This window comes from Leucoraja erinacea, chromosome 20 (assembly GCF_028641065.1).
Source record: "Leucoraja erinacea ecotype New England chromosome 20, Leri_hhj_1, whole genome shotgun sequence".
Taxonomy (NCBI): Eukaryota; Metazoa; Chordata; class Chondrichthyes; order Rajiformes; family Rajidae; genus Leucoraja; species Leucoraja erinaceus.
Genome location: NC_073396.1, coordinates 10,610,604 through 10,634,866, shown reverse-complemented (window position 1 = coordinate 10,634,866; position 24,263 = coordinate 10,610,604). Strand labels below are relative to the sequence as shown.

The window sequence follows — 24,263 nt, the reverse complement described above, 5'->3', positions numbered from 1 at the left end:
AATCAGTACCCCGTTCCTGCTTTTTCCCTATATCCCAAGTCAGCTAACTGACTTAAAAACATCCATTGAATTGGCCTCCACTGCCTTACTCAGATTCACAACTCTCTTGGTGAGACCCATCTTCAGACAGAGTCAGGGGACGGGGAAACAAGAGATAAAGACGGAGATATAAAAAACATTAATGAAAGATATGCAAAAAAAGTATGAATGACAAAGGAAGCAGGCCATTGTTAACTGTGGGCTAGGTGAAAATGAGTTACAAAGTGAATGGCATGCTCTTGGAACAGACCATGCCAAAGACTTTAAAGTACAAACTATTGGAACTAGTTTTGCTGTTGGGTAAAGAAAGATTTGCAGGGAGGCTATGGGGGTGTGCCGATGAGAACAAAGAGGGACCCAGTGGTGAGGGCCGCCAAAATGAAAGAGGGTAGATGGCTGCATTTCTGGAGAAAAGGAATAGTTGATGTTTTGGGTTGAGACTCTTCCTCAGACTGTCAGGGGAAAGGGAAACAAGAGATCAAGGAAAGGTAGAGCCCACAATGGTCAAATGTTGACCAATGAGGGACAGTGGGGGAGGGGCTGCCGAGAAGAATGAGGAACCTGGCGCCACTGAGAACAAAGAGTACTTTTGTAACTTCATCGGCGCCAGAAACGTGGCAACTTTTTGCGTACTTTGTACACATGTATAGTCGTCGTTTGGGGTCAGTGGAGATGCTGCCTGACCCGCTGAATGCTTTTAAGTAAACCTCATCCTTAATAATGGACTCTAAAATCTTACCTACAACTGAAGTCAGGCTAACTAGCCAATAGTTTCCCCTCTTTTGTCTCCCTCCCTGCTTGAGCAATGGAGTAACATTTGCAATAGTTAGTTGGGCCGAAGGGCCTGTTTCCACGCTGCATGACTCTGCATGAATGTAAATAAAACTTCTGTAGAAGAACCAGCCTTGTAGCAGTGATTGCAGGGAATAAGTCACGTGTGAAAGACAGTTCCATAAGAAGCGCCACAAGCAGTTGATGGGCAAACTGCGGGAGAGACGAGTAAGCATGAAATCTGTTCTGATCGCAATTACACTACTAAGTTCAGTTTTGGCAGATGAACAGAACATCGCAAATCTTGTTTCCGCACTGGAGAAGGCGACTACCTCTTTAGCAAATTCAACAGATCAACTTAATTTGAATGGAATAATAGGAACTGTTATTTTAAACGGTAAGTCGAATGACAGGTCCTGTCTATGGTGTGGCCAGGGTTGTCACCCTGTCAGTTATCCCTTGGCTGTAAACTAATGCTGGTACTGAGACCTTGTAGGATTGTTAATGTAGAGTGAAGTACAGAGATGGTGGGGTGGAATGGCCCAGATATTTCCACCCTGAACAGTTATGAGATGTCATTAATCCATTAAAAAAAAATAAACATATTTTGTGTATATTACTTCTTGCACCGATAGAAAGAAGGATGTAGAAAGATAATTAAAAAAAAAAAATTGTTAATTTTGAAATTGCTAAACTTGGAATAAACTAATACGGAAGAGGAAATCAAAGCTTACTCTCAGGTGCAAGCTGCACACAATAACTTATATCCAGTTATAATTCTTGTTGAATTTAAAGGTGATTTTGCCATTTTGATTCTGCAGCTCAACTGCTAGGAACCATTAGTAGATGGAATATTCCAGGAGAAGGTTCTGTTGCACTGCATGTAAGGCTGAAGCATGTTGTGACAAATGTAAACATCGCAACAAGAAATGGTATGAGCGAACTAAGTAAAAATGAGCCTGAAGATCACAAAGGTAAACTTTAAGATTATGCATTTAATAAAATACCAATTTTCTGCCATTTTTTAAGTTTGCACTTTGTTCTCTCTGTTGTACTTGAGTTTGACGATTCTATTCATGTATAATATTATCTGATTGGATAGCATACAAAATAAAGCTTTTCACTGTACCTTTGTACCTCTGACAATAATAAACCTAAACTTAAAGCCTAAGTTTAATTTTCAAATCTGCTCTGCATTCATGGGCAAGGTGAAGCCTCACTCATTACCTGGTGTGTCTTCAATAATTGACAGATCATGACTCTAATGGTGCCAGTGAGTGATGTCTGTAGTTATTAATATCGTAGAAGGTTAAATTAAAACAAAAGGTACTAGATAACATTCAACAGTTCAGGCAGCAACAGTTTGGCAAGACAATATGGAGTTAATGTTTTGGGAACAGGCACTCCCAGGTTTACAAACACTCATCTTATGTACAACCAATACACTGGCAGTATGGATTTCTTGGCTGCTGTGGATCTGTAGGCATTTTCGGTTGTGTGAGGATTCTAATTACTAAAACAAAACCCTCTCTTAACCTGGGGTGGACCTGGTAATTCTTCACCTTTACACTACAAAGCAGTGACTAAGAAGCATTTAATTGATTGTATTGCACTTTCATAATTTAAATAAGAAATATGTTCTCCTTAGACATGTTTCTCAGAAACGCATTACTGTGTATGTGTTTGCTGTCCAAATTGCACTGATTATAACTGACACCTAGGACCGTGTTCAAAGGATACCAACATAGAGACAGATTATCTAAGAATAGTTTACAAGGCTGGTCATAGAATGCAAACAATTCCTAAATGTCCATGACTAATGTCCATCCAACACGTCTACCAACTTTTCGACAATATCTGTTAGTTCCACGTGTTTTGTTTTCTCCATAGTAAAATCCAAGCTCTCTGTGCAGCTTCCTTCTTATTTTTGTGGCTATCTTCTCTGCTTCCAATGTTTTTTTGCTCTCCAATAAAAGTTCAATATCTGTGTACCCATTAGATTGTTTAGCAAATTGCATTAACTCTGCCCATAGGAAAACAAAAATCAGGGAGATGGCATAGAATTGGAGATAACAGCTTCTCCCCAGCATCCTACCACAACTAGAGAGGAGTCCTGTTCTACTATCTTGGTGACCCTCAGACTATCTTTGATTGGACTTTACTGACTTTATCTTGCACTAAACGTTATTCCCTTATCATGTATCTGTGCACTGTGAATGGCTCGATTGTAATCATGTGTTGTTTTTCTGCTGACTGGTTAGCCTGCAGAAAGCTTTCCACTGTACCTATGACACTGTACACGTGACAATAAAACTAAACTGAACTGAGAGTAGGATGCCATAGAGAGGGAACAGATCTCTCAGGGTTGCTTGATGGAGTAGGTAATAGAAATGGAATGGTATTGAGGCTAAAGATTACAATTCAATGGGGATCTAGAATTCTTGGCAAGTCTTGGGAGATTAGGAGCGAGTGGGTAAAAAAAAAATCAGACGTATGATTGTGTTGTGCGGTATTTTTAGACGTGGAAACACTCTTCTCACTTTTAGGCTGCAAGCAAAGGAGATTCTTCACAAAATAACAGCAGTATTTAGCACAGATTATCTAAAGAAGCTTAATTTGTTATTATGATTCTGTTTCTCTCGTCTCCAAGCTCATCTATTCGTTTGATTGTGATAGCACGAAAGGCTTGGTTGACTGCTTCACCATGGCTGTTCGAAATGGGGGGGGGGGGGGGTGCGTTGGGTGCGACCCCACCCCCTTTTTTCCCCTACAGAGCAAGAAAAAATCCCAAGGGGGGGGTGTGGTGTCTGCCCGCCTGCTCGGTCCAGCGTCTCCATCCTCCTATCGCCGGGCGGGAGTGGCTGAATCTGAACCCAGTGGTTGTAACCCCAACACCAGCGCCGCTGCGGCGGGGCCCGCTCCCCTCGCCTCCCCCTGCCGCCGGGGCCCAAGCCATCTTCCCCCACGCCACCCCGGCTGCCCCCCGCTGGGCCCACGCCACGCTCGCTGGGCCCACGCCACCCCCGCTGACCCCTGCTGACCCCCGCTACCCCCGCTGACCCCCGCTGGGCCCACGCCACCCCCGCTGGGCCCACGCCAACCCCACTGGGCCTAAGCCACCCCCGATGATCCCCACTGGGCACACACCACCCCCCCGCTAACCCCCCACTGGGCCCACACCATCCCCGCTGACCCCCACTGGGCCCACGCCACCTTCATCTTCGTCCCCCGGGGGTGAGAAAGAGGGGGGGGGACGTGGGAGGGGGCGAGAGAGAGGGGAAGGGAGGGGAGAGAGAAATGGAGGAGGGAAGAGGGAAAGGGGAATATCTTTAGTGAGATTGCAAAATTAAGGTAGGTTTTAGAGCTATTATATTGTCTCCTCCATATGGGGGGGGGGGGGGAGGGGGGGCAAATATGCGTCAAGCCAATAGCCTAATTGTTAAATAGTTAATATATAGACTAATCGATAAAGAGCTGAGAAAAGGAATCGGAGCTGCCAAGGAAAGGTACTCTGAGAAGTTGAGGAGCAGGTTCTCAGCTAGTGACTCTTCTTCAGTTTGGAAGGGCATACAAGAAATCACCAGCTATAAGAGGAAAGTCCCCCGCTCTTTGGACAATCGTCAGCTGACGAACTACCTGAATGAGTTTTACTGCAGGTTTGAAAATCAGAAACGTAACCCTGGTACCCCCTAGCCACCAAACACAGCCTGCAAAGAATGGACCCTGCACCCTCTCCTTCCCATTCACCACCTCACACCTGGCAAGACTCCAGTAATGAAAAGAGTGGACCCTTTCCGATCCCAACTAACACTTCACTCCCAATTACTCATTTTTAACCAGTACCTGCAAAGATGCATCAACCCTGCCTGCTTCAAAGTCTCCACTATTGCCCCTGTACCCAAAAAGGTAAGGATTACTGGTCTTAATGACTACAGGCTTGTCGCACTGACCTCTGTAGTCATGGAGACCGTTGAAAGGCTTGTGCTGGCCAAGCTGAAAAATATCACAATCCCTCTGCTGGACCCTCTGCATTTTGTATATTGGGCCAATAGATCTGTGGATGATGCAGTCAATCTGGGCCTACACTTCATCCTCCAGCACCTAGACCGCCAGGGGACCTATGCGAGGATTTTGTTTCTTAATTTTAGCTCTGCATTCATCACCATTGTGCGAGAGCTACTACGCTCCAAACTTTCTGAGTTGACTGTGCCTGAACCCCTCAATCGGTGGATCACCAGCTTTCAGACTGACAGGAAGCAGCATGTGAGACGGGAAAGCACATCTTGGACCCGCAAACGCTCAGCATAGGAGCACCGCAAGATGCGTACTCTCCCCTCTCCTCTACTCTCGCCACACCAATGACTGCACCTCCACAGACACCTCTGTCAAGCTTCTCAAGTTTACGGACGACACAACCCTGATTGGACTGATCCAGGATGGGGATCTCTGTACTCTTTTCAATTTGACATCTTTCCTACAACATGGTGCCCAGAACTGAACACAATATTCTAAATGCAGTCACACCAACGTCTTATACAACTGCAACATGACCTCACAACTTCTATACTCAATACTCTGATTGATGAAGGCCAAAGTGCCAAAATACGTTTTCACCACCTGATATACCTGCGACACGACCTTCAAGGAACCATGCAACCATCAACCATTCCTCTGCCCACCTGGCTAATTCATCCAGATCCTGCTGCAATCTTTCACAACCATCTTCACTATATGCAAAACCACTCACATCTGTATCATCAGCAAACTTGCCAATCTTGCCATGTGAAGTTTCACAGAGTGCTGGAGTAACACAGCGGGTCAGGCTGAGTATAGAGGTTGGGAGGTCATGTTGCAGTTGCATAAGAAGGTGGTGAGGCCGTATTCAGAGTATTGTATTCAGTTCTGGGCACCATGTTATAGGAAAGATGTCATCAAACTGGAAAGGGTACAGTGAAGATTTACGAGGATGTTGCCAGCACTAGAGGGCCAGAGCTATAGGGAGCGGTTGAGTAGGCTGGGACTCTATTTCATGGAACACAGGAGGATGAGGGATGATCTAATAGAGGTGTATAAAATCATGATTTGAATAGATATGGTTGAGTCTTTTGCCCAGAGTAAGTGAATCGGGGAGCAGAGGACATAAATTTAAGGTGAATGGCAAAAGATTTAATAGGAATCTGAGGGGTATGTTTTTCACACAAGGGGTGGTAGGTGTATGGAACAAGCTGCCAGAGGAGGTAGTTGAGGCGGGGACTATCGCAACATTTAAGAAACAGTTAGACCGGTACATGGATAGGACAGGTTCGGAGGGATATGGATCAAACATGGGCAGGTGGGACTAGTGCAGATGGGACATGCTGGGCCGAAGGGCCTGTTTCCACACTGTATCACACTATGGCTCTAACTATCTTTCCCTCTCAAACACATTCTCCTGCCTGCTCCCCATTACCTCTGACATCCGTATCAATCAAGAATCTATCAATCTCCTCCTGAAAAATGTCCATTGACTTGACCTCCACAGCTGTCTGTGGCAATGAATTCCACAGTTCACCACCCTCTGACTTAAGAAATTCCTACTCATCTCCTTCCTAAAGGAATGTTTTTTAATTCCGAGGCTGTGGCCACTGGTCCTAGACTCTCCCACTAGTGGAAACATCCTCTCCACATCCACACCATCCAGGTTTTTAACCAGGTTGGGACAGACTGCAACCTCTTCACACCATGTCCCAAAGCTTGTGTCCTGTCCTGCATCACCCAAGGCAGCAGAGACATTATAGGAGAGAGCAAGCACCGGAACAAAGTAGCTCACGATGGTTTGGGTAACATTCAGGAATGTCTATGCATGCCACGTCATGAATATTACTGAAGAACGGTCTTGACCCGAAATATAATCTCCAGATATGCTGCCTGACACACTGAGTTACTCCAGCACTCTGTGACATGTCATCTATCCATGTTCTCCAGAGATGCTGCCTGACCCGCTGAGTTACTCCAGCACTCTGTGAAACGTCGCCTATTCATATTCTCCGCAGATGCTGCCTGACCTACTGAGTTACAAGCCCACTCTCCCCCCTCCTTTCCTATGTTCCTTTCCACACATAAACCTCTCTCTGCCTTTACATTTCACTCCTCTTTCAAATCTGCTCTACTTATCTACATGCATTTTTCTTCTTAACTTTGTAGTCATAGAATGATGCAGTGTGGAAACAGGCCCTTCAGCCCAACATGCCCACACCGCCCAACATGTCCCATCCAAACTAGTCCCACTCACATGCATTTGGCCCAAATATCCATCTAATATATCTGTCCTATCCATGTACCGTATCCAAATGTCTCTTAAACATTAGGATAGTCCCAGCCTTAACTACCTCCTCTGGCAGCTCGTTCCATACACCCGGCACCCTTTGTGTGAAAAAGCTACCTCTCAGATTCCTGTTAATTTCTGAAATATTGGTCATAAATTTGGTGCAAAAATGCTCCAAAATAAGGCTCAAAATGCATCAGAGACCATCTAAAACTACAGAGCTTGGACCCTGGCATCGAGGGACTTCATGCTTCGCGCTCATGATGTGCGCAGCGCACACACTATTTCACATTAAATTTTTTGCAATCCTGTCATGCCACCCCCCTTTTTGGAAAGCTTCTTATGGGCCTGTTCACTATGATGATATCGTTCAAACTTTCCAAGTGAATCACATAAAATATGTTTTTGTGTTGCTCACAACGTAAACATTTAAGGGAGCAATATCTCCTTGTGGTGCTAGTATAGTCATAGCCAGGGAGTCATGGCCTTGAAAAAAATACCCTTTGGTCCATTGAATCTATCAAGCATCCACTTTTATACTAGTCCTACTCAAACGCATTTTATTTTCCCCACATTTCCTTTGTGCCTGAGAATCTACCATTAATTTACGCACTAGGGGCAATTTACAATGGCCAATTAACCTACCTACCCACAAATCCTTGTATTGTGGAGCATCCAGAGAAATCCCAAATGGTCACATGGAGAATGTGCAAACTCCACACAGGCAGCATTGGCTGAAAAGATTGAACCTAGGCTACTGCAGCGGTGTGGCAGCAACTCTACTAGTTACGCCACTGTGTTGCTTAAAGGGCAGGTTGTTTTTTGGGGACCCTTTAATATTAAGCCTTTCAGTCAATTGACCCTTATGCTGAGGAGAAGCCTACTATGACTGTGTCCTTCATTCAAGAAGGAGATGAAAATTGGTCAAGCCTGCTGAGTGTGTCCAGCATTTTCTCATATTACTGATGTTCAGGAAGTTGTATGTTGGAGATGTGTTGCTAGAATGACCCTGAAGGATAGGCTTTCTTTCCTTCCTCCAACCTCTTCTGGCAGGTTGTTCAGTGGGTCTTTTTCCAATTCAACTTTCAGTCATGCTGGGGTTGGGACGAGTAAAATCAACCATTTCCTCACATGCACCAAAGCCTTCTTGAGGTAAAACTCCCATGCAGTGTAGTTGTCTGCAATCAAGTACACATATCCACCTCCTGCAAGTATGTTGGCTAGTTTTATTTCACAATAAAGCTTTATAAAAATCACGCAGAAAATTCTAGTTTCCAAATACCATCCCTAATTATTCTAATTTCTAAGTACGTTCCTTGAGAACTAAGAGTTCCATATCCTTATTAAACACCCTTTTACTGGATGTCAACTGTATCTATGACATTCTAATCTCCAAGTCTGAAGGCCGGATTGTCTTAACCTGCTCTGGAGCCTCGAGTGCAAGGTTTAGGCTGCAATTTGAGTGCAGTTTTGTGAGAGTGGAGAACGCCTCAGCCCCGAGCAGACGGAGGCAGAGAAGGGGGATACGACAAAAAGAGTCACATTCCCCCAAAGGAAGAGACAAAAAAACATGTTTCACCCCAACCCACATAACACAACCTAATAAATTAAAATGAACTAAAACAAGACAAAAAAACTCAACAAAAAAAGTAAAAACAGACAGACTGCAGGCGAGCCGCATCTGTTCAACAGCGCCGCCACTTCCAGAATCTTGATCAATTGGGCAAATGGGCCAAAGAATTTCAAATAAAGTTTAATTCAGATAAATGTGAAGTTCTGCATTTTGGGAAGAAGAATGAGAACAGGACCATTACAGACTCCCGGTAAGTATTGTATAGCATAGTGATTTAGTAGTAAAAATACCCGGTTCATTGAAAGTAGCACCACAGGAAGATTGACTCAAACCTGAGAATCATATTATTGGATAAGATAATCTGAGATTTTATCACAAGAGTTTGCAGTTTCATTTTGATTTTGCTAATAATTATTGATATTGGGATATTTTATTTCTTTGCCTAGTCTATTCAAATTTGCAAAATGTAAATTTTTGGACTCTAAGTGGTCGATGGAAAACAACACAAAAAGCACAAGTTAAGGTTGAAGAGAAAGGCCCAGAGTGTCCTGACGATCCTTCCATGAAGCCATGCCTCACTCATCTAATGACTGCTTGGTATGTCCTGTCTTTGCTTCTATAAATTGTTTGTACTGTACAACAGATAAAGGTCCACTCTAGTAGGGAAAATACGTATCATAACTCTCCTAATACGGACCACGACAATGAAACACTTAACATAACTTTAACAATTCTTCAAACATCATATCAATATCTCTTTTCAATACAAAATGTAAATTTTCTCTAGGCTGAAACCAAGTAAACAATATGTTGTTCTATTAATCAGGGTTCAAGACTTTCAAGAATTTAATTACAGCTTAATGATTTTATCAATATTTTATATGGCATCAATTGTAATTTTAGCTTGGTGATGTATTTGTGAGAGATGTTTGAGGCTTAAGTTTTCATCCTGATATATCTGTTAAACATGATAAACTGACAGCTCTGCTCTTATTTTACCATTCCTAGTTTAGATGGTTACTTTTGTGAGATCAAAGAAAGATTAAAAAGTGGATGCTGGAGATGGCCAATCAAGCCAGTGAGCCTTCTATACCATTTCTATGTGATGATGGCTGAACATGAAAATTAAGTAACCTGTTCTGCCTTCACTCCTAATCCCTTGATTTCCTTAGCCTTTTGAACCATATCTATCTCCGTCATTAATATATGTAATACATTGATTTTGGCTTCCTTCTGTGGCAGAGAATTTCACGGGTGTACCATTCTTTTGGTCAGGAATGTTTTCCTCCAAGCGAATGAATTACTCTGTACCCTTGGGCTGTGGTCCGTGGAACTGAACTTCCCACTGTCCACCTGAGCTGCACAGTCTAGTCAGGACTTAATAAGTCTCAACGAGGGTTCCTCTCATTCATCTATTCTAGCAAATATAAGCCCAATTGTCCAGGCTATTATTCATGCCAACATCAGTGGAATCGATCTGGTGATTCTTCAGTGCACTCTCCCCACAGCATGAACATCCTTCCTCAGATAAAGAGACCAAAACTGTACACCGATTAGCACGCAACAAAAGCTTTTCATTGTACCTTGTTACAAGTGGCAAAAAAGTTAATTAAACACTGAGCTCGAGATGTCAGTAAATTATCCCGGTTTCTGCACTCAATTCCTCTTCCTATGAAGGCCAGCAACAAAATTTGCCTTGCTGATACCTGGTTTGTTTGCAAGATTGATTTGCATGTTATTCAATCAGATCAGTTACGACTACACATTAATACAATCAAGTACAATAAATAGGGCAAAGTACAATAGTGCAGTTATGGAGATCAGACAGGAAAATGGAGACGAGGTCAAGCTCAGATCACCCATGATCTTACTGAATAGCACAGCAGGTTTAAATGTATGAAAGATGGCTCCTATTCCTATTTCACGTGTTCTTGTAGTTATGATTAAACATTTTTTTCCTACCGCTTCTTTGACAATTTCTCTAATCTGCTAGGGTTATTGCAATTGAATCCCATAATAGCAGGTTTGTTTGTGGTCACCACAAATTTTATGAAAAACTGGGCAAGAGCTGGCCCACAATGAAGAATCTACTCGAGGAACTGTACCTAATCTAAACATTTAGCTCCTGATTTTAAATCACTGAATTGCTTTTGGGGGAGGGAATTATAATAAGAATGTGAATCCAATAAAGTCAGGTAAAATTGTACCTCAAACTATCAGGCAAATGATACAAAAGCTTGAAAGCACACACCTTCAGACTCGGGCACAGTTTACTTGCCTTTGTTCTCAGATTAAGAACAGTTCTCACACACTTTAGAGCTAATCCCGATCTTCCAACCATCCTTCGTAGCGACAATGGACTTTTTCTCTATAACGGTAACACTACAATGCTGTAAAGCTATATTTTACACTCTGTTATTGTTCCCTTTGTACTACCTGCTGTAGTTGTATATGATTTGATTGTACTCGTGTATAGTATGACATGATTTAATTGGATAGCACTCAAACAAAAGCTTTTTCACTGTATCTCAGTACACATAACAATAATATACCAATACCAAGAGAACAGCAAACACCGGCAGCTTCACTCAGGGATGACAGAACGGTAGCATTATCACCCCAGATAAATGCAGAAAAGTGTCAATGCTTCAGAAACCATTCTTATTTCTATGTCAATCTGCATAGAAAATAAATGGGTGTGGAAACCTGGCTTTGAATGAGAGACAGTAATAATTATTTTTACAGGGTGATAAGTTAATAATATAATTTCACATGAGCTGCTATTACCATAATCCACAAAAACAAATAATGTGAATATTTTTTATTCTTTAAAAATTAAGGCAGAAAGCTGATGTGGAGTGCACGGAAACTTTGAAATGCAGGAAGTTGTCGGTAATACTAAGTTGCCCAATACACTCCATGTTACAACAGTTCCTGTACTTTACTGTTGCCGAGATGGTAAGGAAAATCATTGACTCAATAATAGCATTGATTGATAAAACAGTTGCATCTATTACTGTAATAATTCCTTGTATAGTAAATATAATGCCTGCCTCAATTTATAGGGCATTAGTTACGTACAGTCAGAAAAAACGAGTCTATCCCAAGGTTGACTCATGAAAATGAGAATGAAAAGTCTTTGAGCACTTTACTTCACAAACACTGCAATAAATCACCTGGACCAACCATCTTCCTGCCCAATCAGGGTTGAAATGCTTTTGGTGACCAAAGCAAAGCTAATTACCTACTGAGATTCCCTAGAATCAGTCCATATGCTTTTACCTACAATTCCAATCACACAGAAAACGTCTTTGACTATTGCCACGTACTGTGTTTCTCAACTGAATAGCTTTGAGGTTCAGTTTCTGTATAACAGATGAAATCTTGGAAAGTTACTGGGTCAGAATGTACTGTGATACTAAAGTGAAAGTTAATCATCACCTTCCGTCCCTCATCAAATTAAAATATCCTCTATCGAAGGCACCATTATTTATCAAAAATATAGACATAAGGCGGCAGCATTTTACAGCAGGACGTTTCTGCATACTTTATCATTTAGTTATTAAAAGACTGATCTTGGTAGTGTGTATATGTGCATATGTGTGTGTATATATGTGGTTGTCTTTACATCTGCGCAAAAACGCTAGGCGGTAACGCTTACATTTTTACATATTTCGATTGACATTTTTCCCGTCGAGGTGGGGATCACTTTATCTGAACATTTCATGCTTTATTTCTCGACCTGTTCTCAACTCATTACTGATTAAAAGTCTAAAAACGTCAAAAGACTTTGAAATTAAAACCACCTTCAAATGATGACATCACAATGGCTCAGCTAGCAGAGACCAGCCTCAATGAAGATTTCATCCTATATTTGACACGTTATTCGCGATTAAAGCTTTAAAAATGGCAACTTTCACAAGATTTTTACATATTCTGATTAACATTTTTCCCCTCGAAGCAGAGATCACTTTCACTGATCCGTTTATGCTTTATTTCCCACTTATTATGGATTAAAGTTTTAAAACATCAATATACCTTTAATTTCAAGCAGAACAGCTTCAACTGATGACGTCACAATGGCTCGACTAGTGGGGGAGGGCGAATTGCTATTGCTACATGCAGGACAGGTGCAATTGGAATTTTTTTTTAAGATCACTGCTGAGGAAGGCAAGGGGAGTGCTGGAATCTTACGTTCGGGAACGGTTTGAGTTGGAGGATCACACCTCCCGTGGGGCTACGGTTTGGGACCGGTTGCGTTGGGGTAACAGACCTAATGGGTCTGCACTTGGTCTAGTTACTACTGAAGATAGTAATTTTAGTAACAGTAATTTATTCTGTTTTAAATAGAAGTTATGCTGCATCATCTATTATTGATTTGTGATAAGGATACTGTGCATTGTGTTCACCTCTTCCACAATTGGACCTCAACCAGTGACAGTGCCGTTCCCAGAGCTGGTTTCATGGTTGTTGTGGGAACGGCTTGAACATTTGGGAAGGATGAGTACTTTATCACTGAAGAACATCTTGTGATTTATAAAGTGCAGATTGGACCTTTGGTCTTGGCTATTATAGCACTGTTAAATTTCTTGTCTGTGACCCATCAGCAGGTACTCTAGACAATCAGTGCAATGGCAGTGGGAGGAGAAAGTATTGGGTGTTAAATTTGAGGACTTCAGTGCAACATCAATCTTTTGTCTGTTTCTAAAAGCATGAATTATCCTTTGAAATGTTCTACTTTTCAATTCAATTTGTAGATGTGTTGCTCAAATGTTCAAGGATTTCAGCACCCAGTGACAGATGCTCAAATGAGTTATAAGGAAGTCCTCTGCATGAAAATGATGGAAGTAAACATGGAAATTGATAAGAATGGTTTTCCACCTGCTCAACGTAATATATTTCTAGAAAACAGTAAGTGGTTTAAACTTAGGAAGAATTGTTAAGATAAAATTGAAAAATGAAAATGGGTGCTTGATCTTGTAAATGTTTGCAAAGTCGATCATTTTGTGCATGAGGGTCTCGAAATGTTAGTGCGTTCAACAGATCACGCAACAGTGGCACAGATATTTAGTCTTAAGGCTTGGCTTGCTTGAGGCAAGGGAAAAATGTGCTGCCCAGATTTTGTTTCCCAAGGCAGGATAGGGACATCAGAGTTGTTCTCACTGGAGACCTGCAATATTTCTCGGGGAGACTGGGATGGCAAAGACTGGAATTATTTATTGAGAATCCAGAGTTTGGGGGAAAGACTATTACTATTCGCAAGGGTTCAAAGGGGATGGTCATAAAGTCATATTGCTTGAAAACAGATCATTTGGCCCATCACGTCCATGCTGATCAGTGGGACCCATCCATCTTCTCTTATCTTTCACCACTTAGCCCAGAGTCTTCTACACCTGGGAAATTCAAGTTACCCTCCCGACACTTCTTGAATGCTGTCAGCCACTCTACTGCAACTCTCTCTTGAATTATATTCTAAGTACTCAGTGAGAAATGTCTCTCCCAGATCCCCTCTAAATATTTGAGATAGACAAAAATGCTGGAGAAACTCAGCGGGTGAGGCAGCATTTATGGAGCGAAGGAATAGGTGACGATTCGGGTTGAGACCCTTCTTCAGACTGATGTGGGGGTGGGGGTTGGGGGGGCGGCAGGAAAAAGAAAGGAAGAGGCGGAGAAAGTAGGATGTGGGAGAGCTGGGAAGGGAAGGGGAAGGTGGGAGAAAGCAAGGACTACCTGAAATTGGAGGTCAATGTTCATACCATTGGGGTGTAAACTACCCAAGCGAAATTTGAGGTACTGCTCCTCCAATTTGCGGTGGGAATGGCCATGGAGGAGACCCAGGACAGAAGGGTTGGATTCAGAATGGGAGGGGGAGTTGAAGTGCTGAGCCACCGGGAGATCAGGTTGGTTAATGCAAACTGAGCGGAGCTGTTGGGCGAAGCGATCGCCTACGCCTACGCCAATGTAGAGCAGTTGACACCTAGAACAGCGGCTGCAATAGATCAGGTTGGAGGAGGTGCAGGTGAACCTCTACCTCACCTGGAAAGACTACTTGGGTCTTTGGATGGATTCGAGGGGGGAGGTAAAGTGACAATCCCCTCTAAATATTTTATCCCTTACCTTAAATCTATGTCCTCTAGTTTATTTACCTTTGGTATGTGGAAAAGGCTTTTCTATCTGTGCCACTAATAATTTTAGGTACTTTCTTAACCTTCTTCGCTCCAGGGAAAATAGAGAAACCTCTCCAGTCTCTCCTCATATCAGGATTAAACTTCACCTGCCAATTCTCCACCCATTTCACTTGCATATCAAGATCATTTGTAGCCCACGACTCCCTTCCACACTGTCAACTGCAATAATCTTTGTGTCATCTGAGAACTGGCTGATTATACCGCCTTCATCCCCATACTCATCACTTGCGTATATGACCAATAACAAGGGTCTCAGCACTGATTCCTGTGGAACACTACTTATCATAGTCATAAAGTGATACAGTGTGGAAACAGGCCCTTTGGCCCAACTTGCCCACACTCGCCAACATGCCCCAACTATACTAGTCCCACCTGCCTGCATTTGGTCCATATCACTCTAAACTTGTCCTATCCATGTACCTGTCTAACTGTTTCTTAAACATTGGGATAGACCCAGCCTCAGCTACCTCCTCGGGCAGCTTGTTCCGTACACCCACCATTCAATGTCATTAGCATTCAATCACAATTTTTTTGTGGAAATGCGGTGGAGATGAGTTCTGAACAGAGGATTCTGCAATGGCCTGGTCTAAATCCTCAAGCATATGTCCTACAAAGCCACATGTCTTTGGGATGCGGAAGGAAACCGGAGTACCTAGACTTGACCCATGCTGTCACTGGAAGAATGTGTAAACTTTGCAGACAGTACCTGAGGTGAGGATTGAAGTTGGATCTTTGGCACAAAGTGGCAGTGCCTCCACCAGCTGCACTATTCAGCTGCACTGGACGTGTTCTTACTGAATACTTTCAGAAATTAGTACCCTTTTTGCTCATCCTAGTGTTCCATTTCACCAATAATGTTTACTATTATGTGAGATTTAAATGTAAAATATTTGTTAATATTTATTTTCACCTAATTGTCGGATGTTTAAAATACATCCTGTTTATACATCCTCATTTAATAAAAACACACACACAATGTGCAGCAGCAGATGGCAGTGTGGGCTCATGCGATAACTTCTTACATGCTAATAGTGATGTATGCTTTTTCTTGACGTGTGTCTGATACACAGAAAGTGACACAAGTGGAGTCATAAGAGGCATACAGCGTGGAAACAGGCCCATCGGACCAACTTGCCCACACCGGCCAATAAGTACCATCTACACTTGTTCCACCTGCCTGCATTTGGTCCGATATGTGTAGGAAAGAACTGCAGAAACTGGTTTAAATCGAAGGTAGACACAAAATCCTGGAGTAACTCAGCAGGACAGGCAGCATCTTGTCCCACCTGCTTTGCCTTTGGTCCATATCCCTCTAAACCAGTCCAGCCCCTGAACCTGCCTAAATGTCCATGTAACTGTCAATATTAATTAAGTAATAAAATATAACTTGTCAATTTCCTTTATGGAGATGTGAGTATATAAGGGGAATCGGGGACCAGAGGACATAGGTTCAAGGTGAAGGGGAAAAGGTTTGCTAGGAATCTGAGGGGTGGCTTTTTCACACAGAGGGTGGTGGGTGTGTGGAGCGTGCTGCCGGGGGAGGTGGTTGAGGCTGGGACTATCCCATCATTTGGGCAAATTCGTCACTCTAGCATCAAACATACTTGCATCTTAGTTTGCAGTTTAGTGGAGTGATAATGAAGAAAGTTTGTCTAGGGATACAATAGGAGATAGATCAGCTGCAAAGTTGGGTGAAGTGGTGGCAGATGGACTTTAAACACGTTAGCAAGTGAATTTCTTGCAGAAATGGTAGGGACCTAAGGTGCGTTGATGTACAGTGAGTCCTTGAGGTGCAAGTCAATAGGTCCTTGAAAGTAGCAGGTAGATAGGGTAATGAGGAAGGTAGAGGTGTGGAGTATGACGTGGGACAGCAACTTTGTAGCTTTTCAAAACATTGTTAAAAAAATGGTCTAACAATAACAAGGAAACATCACTATTCATCTTCCTTCAGTATGAAAATAAAATCACTGTAATCCTGTGTTCTGTTATTTAATGAACTTTGTAAATTTTCAATCAATGTTCCTTTCTTCCCTGTCCCGCTTTGCTATATGACAATTCGCAAAAGTTCCCATCGCCCCTCTTAGATTAATTGTTATTGTGATCCGTTTGCAATTAGCCTGATACCTACTGTTATTTACAAACCTGTACTTGTTGCAAGCATCTTGTTCTATTGCTTATTCTCCCTCTCTTTCATCGCCAGGGGACCCTAATTTGTTTTTATTTTTTCTTCTCAACGGAATGCGCTTCCACTGTACCTGAAAAGCAGTTGCCTGTTCTACAGTTTAATTGGGCCAGATTCACTTTCTAGCCATTCACATTAGCTTTCCTCCAGTCAATTATTTTTATCCTGCAATACTCCACTTTTTCTATACTTAATTAAATGCTGATTAAAGGAACCCAACTGGCAAAACAGTGGTGAGCCTGATTTAATGGCACGGCTCAATAGGATTTAGTACAGTTATCCACTAAATATTAGGGAACTCATCCCTGCAATGATCTCCTGCTGTGGCCTTGGGTCAAATGTTTCTATAATTATTCTCCAATAATGCACGGTTAAGATTGTGATAATTGATGTTCTTTAGTTGCTCTGTTAGCCTTGTTCCTGAACTGCCGTGGCTATGATGTTTTAATTGATGATAAAATTATCAATGATTACATTATTAAATGTTTTTTTTCTCTCCAACTTTGTTTCCAGAGAACAGCAAAGAGTATGAGATCTATTAGCAATGGCATGTAGTATTCATGATTGAACGTTAATTGTTTATGATCAAATTTTCTGACTAAATGTATATTTTATGCAGTTTCGCTTTGTGGGATGATGGGATATTCTGACTTTTACAAGCCCAGGTGGTATACAACCATTCTGTCGTGGCAGCAAAAATTAGGTTGCTTTGACGTTAATGGTGAGTTGATTGATTAATATTCATCGTTTAAAATGGAAACGACTGTTCATGTGCCAGAAACAAACAACTTCCACCAACCTGTTAAATTTGCTGACCATACGAGAGTAGAGGACGAAGAACAGGAGCTGGCCTTTTAATCCTTTGCCTTTCAGTGAGATCATGGCTGAATTGTGATCGATCTGCCTGATCTTAAATTTTTTCCTTTATTCGTGAAGGAAAAGTGAAAGAAAATAAATTATATGACAATTAGCTTAATATCAGTCAAAGGGAAAATGTTCAAAGCTGTTACCAAACAAGTTATTTAGAAAAATTCAAGGGAATTCAACAAAGTCAATGTGCCTTTGTTAAAAGGAATTTGTTTGACTAAATTATTGAAGTCCTTTGAATAATCCACAAATGCTGTACTGAAAGGGAACCGGTGTATGTATTTTACAGTAAACTTTTTTTTTTGGACCTCTTTATAACTGATTTCGGTCATAGTGGTCGGACCAACAGATGACTGCTGACGCCAACCTCGGCTCGCACCCCCTCATCAGTTGCTTACAGTCCTAGTTGCCCACGCCACCCTGACTGTCTACTCCAACCCCAGCTCACACCGTCTCTCCTGCCGCTTACAGCCCTGGCTGCCCAAGCCAGCTCTGGCTTGCACCACCTCCCATGCCTCTTGCTGTCCTGGCTGCCCACGTCACACCCGCTCACCTCACCTGCCACTTGCAGTCCCAGCAGCCCACACCACCCTGACTGTCCACGCCAACCTTGGCTCGCACAGCCACCCCTGCCGTTTACAGCCCTGGCTGCCTATGCCACATCCGCTTGAACCACCTCACATGCCGCTTGCTGCCACACCTAACGTGGACACCGGCCGCTCACAGGCTGCAACCATTGACTCTCCCGATCTTCACCTCTCCCCCAGCCACTGGCAGGCGGGGGCCGTCAACTCACATGGATTCCAGGCCCAGTTCAAGACCAAGTGTCTGAAGACGTCTTGACCTGAAACCTCACCTATCTATGATCTACAGAGATGCTGCCTGACCTGCTGAGTTACTTTGTGTCCAGCACTTTGTGTCCTTTTGTACATTAACCAGCAACTGCAGTTGTTTGTTTCTGCCACTTATACAATGATAATACCGTACTTGGTTATAGCGGACACTCAGTAATAACGGAAACAATTCCTCACCCTATGGTCCATTATAACGAGAGCTTACTGTATTTGGATTTGCAGAAAGCCTTTGATAAAATATCACATGAAAGGTTAAAAAGGAAAATAAAATCTCGTGCTGCAGGAACTAACATAATGGTGTGGGGAGAAGACTGGCTGGCCAGCAGCGCGTAGGCACAATTGGACTTTTATATGGTTGATAAAATGTAACAAGTGAGTGGCAAATTGAATATAATGTGGGAAAATGTGAAATTACCCATCTTGGCAGGAAAAATAAATGAGCATATTATCTAAATAGTGAGATGTAGTGTTCTTGGTGTCCTAGTAAGCGAATAGAATGCAGGTACAGCAAGTAATTGGGAATGCCAACAACATGTTATACAGGTAGTTTATTGTGAGAGTAAATAAATACCAAAGTTTCATGAAACTAAATTTCAGTTACACTAGGTATTTGTGAGACCACATCTGATGTGCCAAGAATCCTTTTGTACTCCTTGCCTGAAGAAAGATCATAATGTTTTGGTAGCAGTTTCGACCAAGTTTACACGACTAATACCTGCAATGGGCAGAGGTGTTATCAGAAACGGTTGTTCAAGTTGTGCTTGAATCCACTGGAGTTCAGAAGAATGAGAAGGCGTTTTCAGAGTTAATGTAGAGGCATTTTCACCCATAACCCCCCAGTTTCACTTAGATTTTTCTTGGATATAGTCAACCCCACCAGTCTAGAAAAGTGCGAACATCTTAAAATTAAAACGTGAAATATATTTTTAAACATATAATGACACATATGCATTCTGTTGAAAATGGTGAATGTTTCCCCACAATTCATGCTTTGTATTTCACATAAAATTAGGCAGGTCTTCAGCCTTAACAGAAGTGAAGTCACAGATAGACCTTGTGGCAAAGAGGCATCACAACCCATCTTATCCAAATTACAACCCATCTTGACCTAGAAATATCTTTCTGTTTCGCCCGTTGTTGATCAGTCTACTCAACTCCCTATCCAACATCACTTGGGGTAGGACCTGTGTCAAAACTGCGACAGATCAAGAGGGTGGCTCATCACCATCATTTCCAGGATAATTAGCAATGGGCAACAAATAATAACCCTCCAGCAACACCCATATCCTACAAAAAAAGTAAAGTTACAGTACATATTAACTTCAAAATGCACCATTGTAACTTGCCAAGTTTCTGCAATGATACTTCATCAAACTGTGGTATCTACGAAATGGAAATAAATATGCAGGGTATATTTGAGAAAGTGCAAATTCTGCTGCAAGTGACTGTCCATCCTTACTTGGAAATCTATTGCTGTACGTCTGTTGCTGGGTCAAAATCGTGACTTTGCAACTTGCTATTTTTTCTGAAATTAGCTTTAATTTAGTTTAGAAATATAGCATGGAAACAGGCCCTTCGGCCCACGAAGTCCACACCAACCATCAAGCATCACTAGTTCTACGTTATCCCACTTTTGCATCCTACGCACTAAGGGGAACTTATAGAAGCGAATTAACCCACAAACCTGCATGCCTTTGGAATGTTGCATGAAACCAGAACACCCAGAGAAAACCTACATGGTCACAGGGAGACAGACAAATTCTGCACAGACAGCACGCAAGGTTAGGATCAAACCCGGTTCTCTGGCATTGTGAGGCATCCGCTCTATCGCTTACGCCACTGTGCAGCCTAGAAATAAGAAAAGCTATATGTGCAAAGCAGTTGTAGCCTATTTTAAAGATTATGAACACATTGTCTTTGTGTGTTTGTTTTTTTGTGTTTTTGTGCTTGAAGGGTAGAAGATGAGGCCAGCAACGTGGCGACCCTTGTGTACAGCCTCAGTGTAATCAACTATCCTTACACTATTGTACTTGATAATAATGGTGCCTATATATAGTAAGAGTTTTACTGAACCATATACAAAAAAATACATTTAATGTACTTTGGTACATGTGACAATAGAGTACCATTGATTATTTGGGTATAGGTTCCACCAGCAGAAGCTTCAGTCCTTTCTAACTAATTTAAGACAATAAGCACACAGAATGTTGTGTACTAGAGTTGGTGCTAGTATCTCATTTGCTATCATTGGTAATCATTTCACTATGAGTTAGACATTTATCACTGTTCTGAAAACATAAAACTATCATTGGCTGACTAACTTTTAACAGTAACCTTTTTGCTATATGCCAACAATTTTTTACTTAAGCTTTCTATGGTTAGTTTGTAAGGGCAGGTTAAACAGGCTAGGTTTAAGTTTCCTAATTTGCGTTTGGCGTAAAAATATATTCACTCCAACACTGAGATATGCCATCCACATGTTGAGCCATTATTTCATGCAAAGGATAAGAATATTAATATTTTGTACATCTTTGTATAATTGAAACTATTACATGTCTAACAAATCTGTGAAGTCCAACTAATAGATATGAATTTTTACCTGCAGAGATATGACAATTAAAATCTTTACTTCCTTTCAGGTAAATGCTCAAAACATCAGACTGTCTATGGAGAAGCAGCTCTGGTTGGTTTTCTCCGTTTCTATGCCACTAATAATGGCTAGACCATCGTAACATCACCAAAACATCTTGGTCTTGCGAGATAATGTTTAACTTGTAATGCCATCAATGTAATTTGAAATAGCAGTTTTACGTTTCATTTTATTTCTGATCATTCAAATTGCTAATTGGGATTTTGGGATTTTTTTTTCTTTAGTTTTCTTTAGAATCTTTTTCAGATTCTTGCTGAATTTTATGACAAACACTAACCATTCCTACTAATCAGAGATCTTTCTCTGGGTCTCGGAAAATAAGAAATTGGAAGTGCATTGTTTCACCTTCGTGCCCAAAATACAGTCTGGAGTCATACTTTGGAACATTAATCAACTAGACTATAGATTAAATGATGCAATTTAATATATTTATGTACAGTTCATTATCCCCTTTAATACATATGAAATGTGCAAAACCTTTGTCAATATTATGAGGTTATATCTAAATTTACAAAAAATATTACATTAGAGACAAAGACCTAAAACTTGTTCTTCCAAAAATACACAGAGCAGTGAAAGATTAAAAATACTTGTTTGTGGTTGTTTCTAAGGGTTGGTTGGTGATTAAAGAAGTGCAGATTTCAGTGACATTTGTCTATGTTATCTCATAGAACAAAACTGTGATAAATTAGATTTGAAATAAAGTTAGTTTGATTCACAAATTAGTTGTTCTGTTTTCTTACTAAAGAGGTAAAAGATAGATCTGTGAAATTTGGAGCATTTATAAAATATAAATTATACTTTGTAAAGATAATGAAAGCTAAGACCCAAAAATTAAACATTTCAATCTCAAAGAAAATGCTTGTTCATATGCAAGGAAGAGTGGAAATGAAGTTCATAAAAGGGGCGATGAAGAGAGGACTGAAATAGGAAAGATAATTGGGAAAAACGTGCACGATGTTTCCAAAGTGCTTTATAAATATATTTAGAGAATTAATTTGCTAATGAAGATCACTCGAGTAGAACTGTAATCAATGCTGAGGATCTGGTTGATTGCACAGTGTTCACGTTTCACATGAAGAGGACAATACACTGTTGTCTCATAAAAGTGAAGGGGGCTGGGAGCCAAACGGACATGATAGAAGTAGAAAATGCTATAGAGAATTACTGAATTTTGCATCCCAGGGGGACATTCTGTCTAGGGAACTCCTTGTCTTTCAAAAACAGATCCATTTAGACCATTGTTTGTATATCTATACTGTACTGCATTTACTTCCTTGTGAAAGTAACTCTTGAAACAGTACCCACCATCTGGTCAATGTAAATATGTAAAGAGCTATTTCCCTGTAACCCTCTTTTGGTTTGGTTGCCTGTAATGGTAAATCTCTGCTCTCTGGTTTATCAACCATTCAGTTCCTAGAAGCAGTTGCTTTTTATTTACTTAATTGAAACCATTCATGGACCTCTATCACTTTCCTCTTAACAGTCTCTGCTCCATGGACCACCCAAGCGCCTCCCGTTATTTCATGACAATCTAATCCCTTGTCACTGGAAAAATGACTGTAAATCTGTACTGTTTAAAAGTTCAAATGTAATTACGGATTCCCCAATGTAATATCTCGTTGAGGCGCTTGCACTTTTTATATCTACATTTTCCCTGCAGCAGTAACATTAAATTCTGCACTCTGCTTCCTTTCTACTTGCACTACCTGTTGTACCATCTGTGGAGGGGGAAATATAGCCGATGACTTAGGATGAGAAACCTCCACTATGAAGGATCATGAAGGTGAAATACGTCCCCCACTCCACAGATGTGGCCACACCTGCCTAGAATTCCAATATCTTATACCCCAAGTAACCAGTTCTAACAAACTAGAAAAGATGGCTAAGTGAAATTCCTGAAAGCAATATTAAGTCAAGAGGGATGTAGCATGCCCAAATGGAAAATTAGATGTTATTCCTCAAAGTAATGTTGAACTTCAGTGCATAGTAAATGTATAAAAGTGTAGATGGAGCCCCGTAGTGTAGGAAGCTCCCGGGATGCACCATGGAGCAGAACGACCTGGCGATCAGGTCGCGGAGACATGGTTGAGCTGTGGAGAGACCGTGGAGAGGCAGATGGGCAGTGGCGCCAATAACAAAGAGGGACTCGGCTCCGCCGAGAACAAAGAGTACATTTGTAACTTTGACGGCGCCAGAAAAGTGGCGACTCTTTGTGTGCATTATGTAATGTATGCAAAAACAAAGAATTTCACTGTCCCGAGACATGTGTGACAATAAAGAAGCATTGCATTGAATCATTGAATGAGACCACTATTATCAAAAGGATGCCTCACCAGTTTTTACTTTATGTTCAGGACACAAAGTGCTGGAGTAACTTAGCTGGTCAGGCAGCATCTCTCGAAAATATGGAGAGGCGCAGTCTTGGGTTGGTGAAGATTGTGCCTGACCCACTGAGTTAATCCGGCATGTTATGTAATTTTTTGTGAATCACCATTTGCAGTTCCTTTTGTCTTCAAATAATGTTCAATGTTTTTACATTCTACATTTTCCATCAGCAACTCTCTGGGAAATCACCATTCACAAAGACTGATATGAACTTTGCTACATTTGAAGCTAATTTACAAGGCATGTCAGACTTATGAGACGAGTCTTTTGACATAATTTTGGTGCAGCTTTAAGTCAATGAACAACGTTTTAGCTAATGCACAACAATTTGCCGCCTCGCCAGCAGTCTATCTTGTCCCTTCTCTGTTTTTATTATTTAGAATGTCTTGAATGTTAGTTTTAATGTCTCTCGGTACATTTTATGCGGGGGGTGTGGATTGGGGGAGA

At 41.5% G+C, this 24,263-nt stretch overlaps 1 protein-coding gene across 1 annotated transcript; it reads left to right on the top strand.

The window, feature by feature from the left end:
* The first annotated feature begins 1,611 nt into the window (after positions 1-1,611).
* On the top strand, positions 1,612-22,162 carry LOC129706762 (UPF0764 protein C16orf89 homolog). The gene is made up of 6 exons (XM_055651226.1): positions 1,612-1,784; positions 9,134-9,284; positions 11,528-11,645; positions 13,445-13,598; positions 17,677-17,778; positions 21,418-22,162. The coding sequence occupies exons 1-6, from the start codon at positions 1,745-1,747 to the stop codon at positions 21,498-21,500; spliced, it is 648 nt and encodes a 215-aa protein (XP_055507201.1). The 5' UTR covers positions 1,612-1,744; the 3' UTR covers positions 21,501-22,162.
* The last annotated feature ends 2,101 nt before the right edge of the window (positions 22,163-24,263 follow it).

Excerpts from the sequence above, each read along its gene's own strand:
- LOC129706762 (XM_055651226.1), top strand. The coding sequence starts at position 1,745 with ATGAGCGAACTAAGTAAAAATGAGCCTGAAGATCACAAAG. Across the intron at positions 1,785-9,133 it reads TGAGCCTGAAGATCACAAAG|TCTATTCAAATTTGCAAAAT; the intron begins GTAAACTTTAAG and ends TTCTTTGCCTAG. Across the intron at positions 17,779-21,417 it reads AGGTTGCTTTGACGTTAATG|GTAAATGCTCAAAACATCAG; the intron begins GTGAGTTGATTG and ends ACTTCCTTTCAG.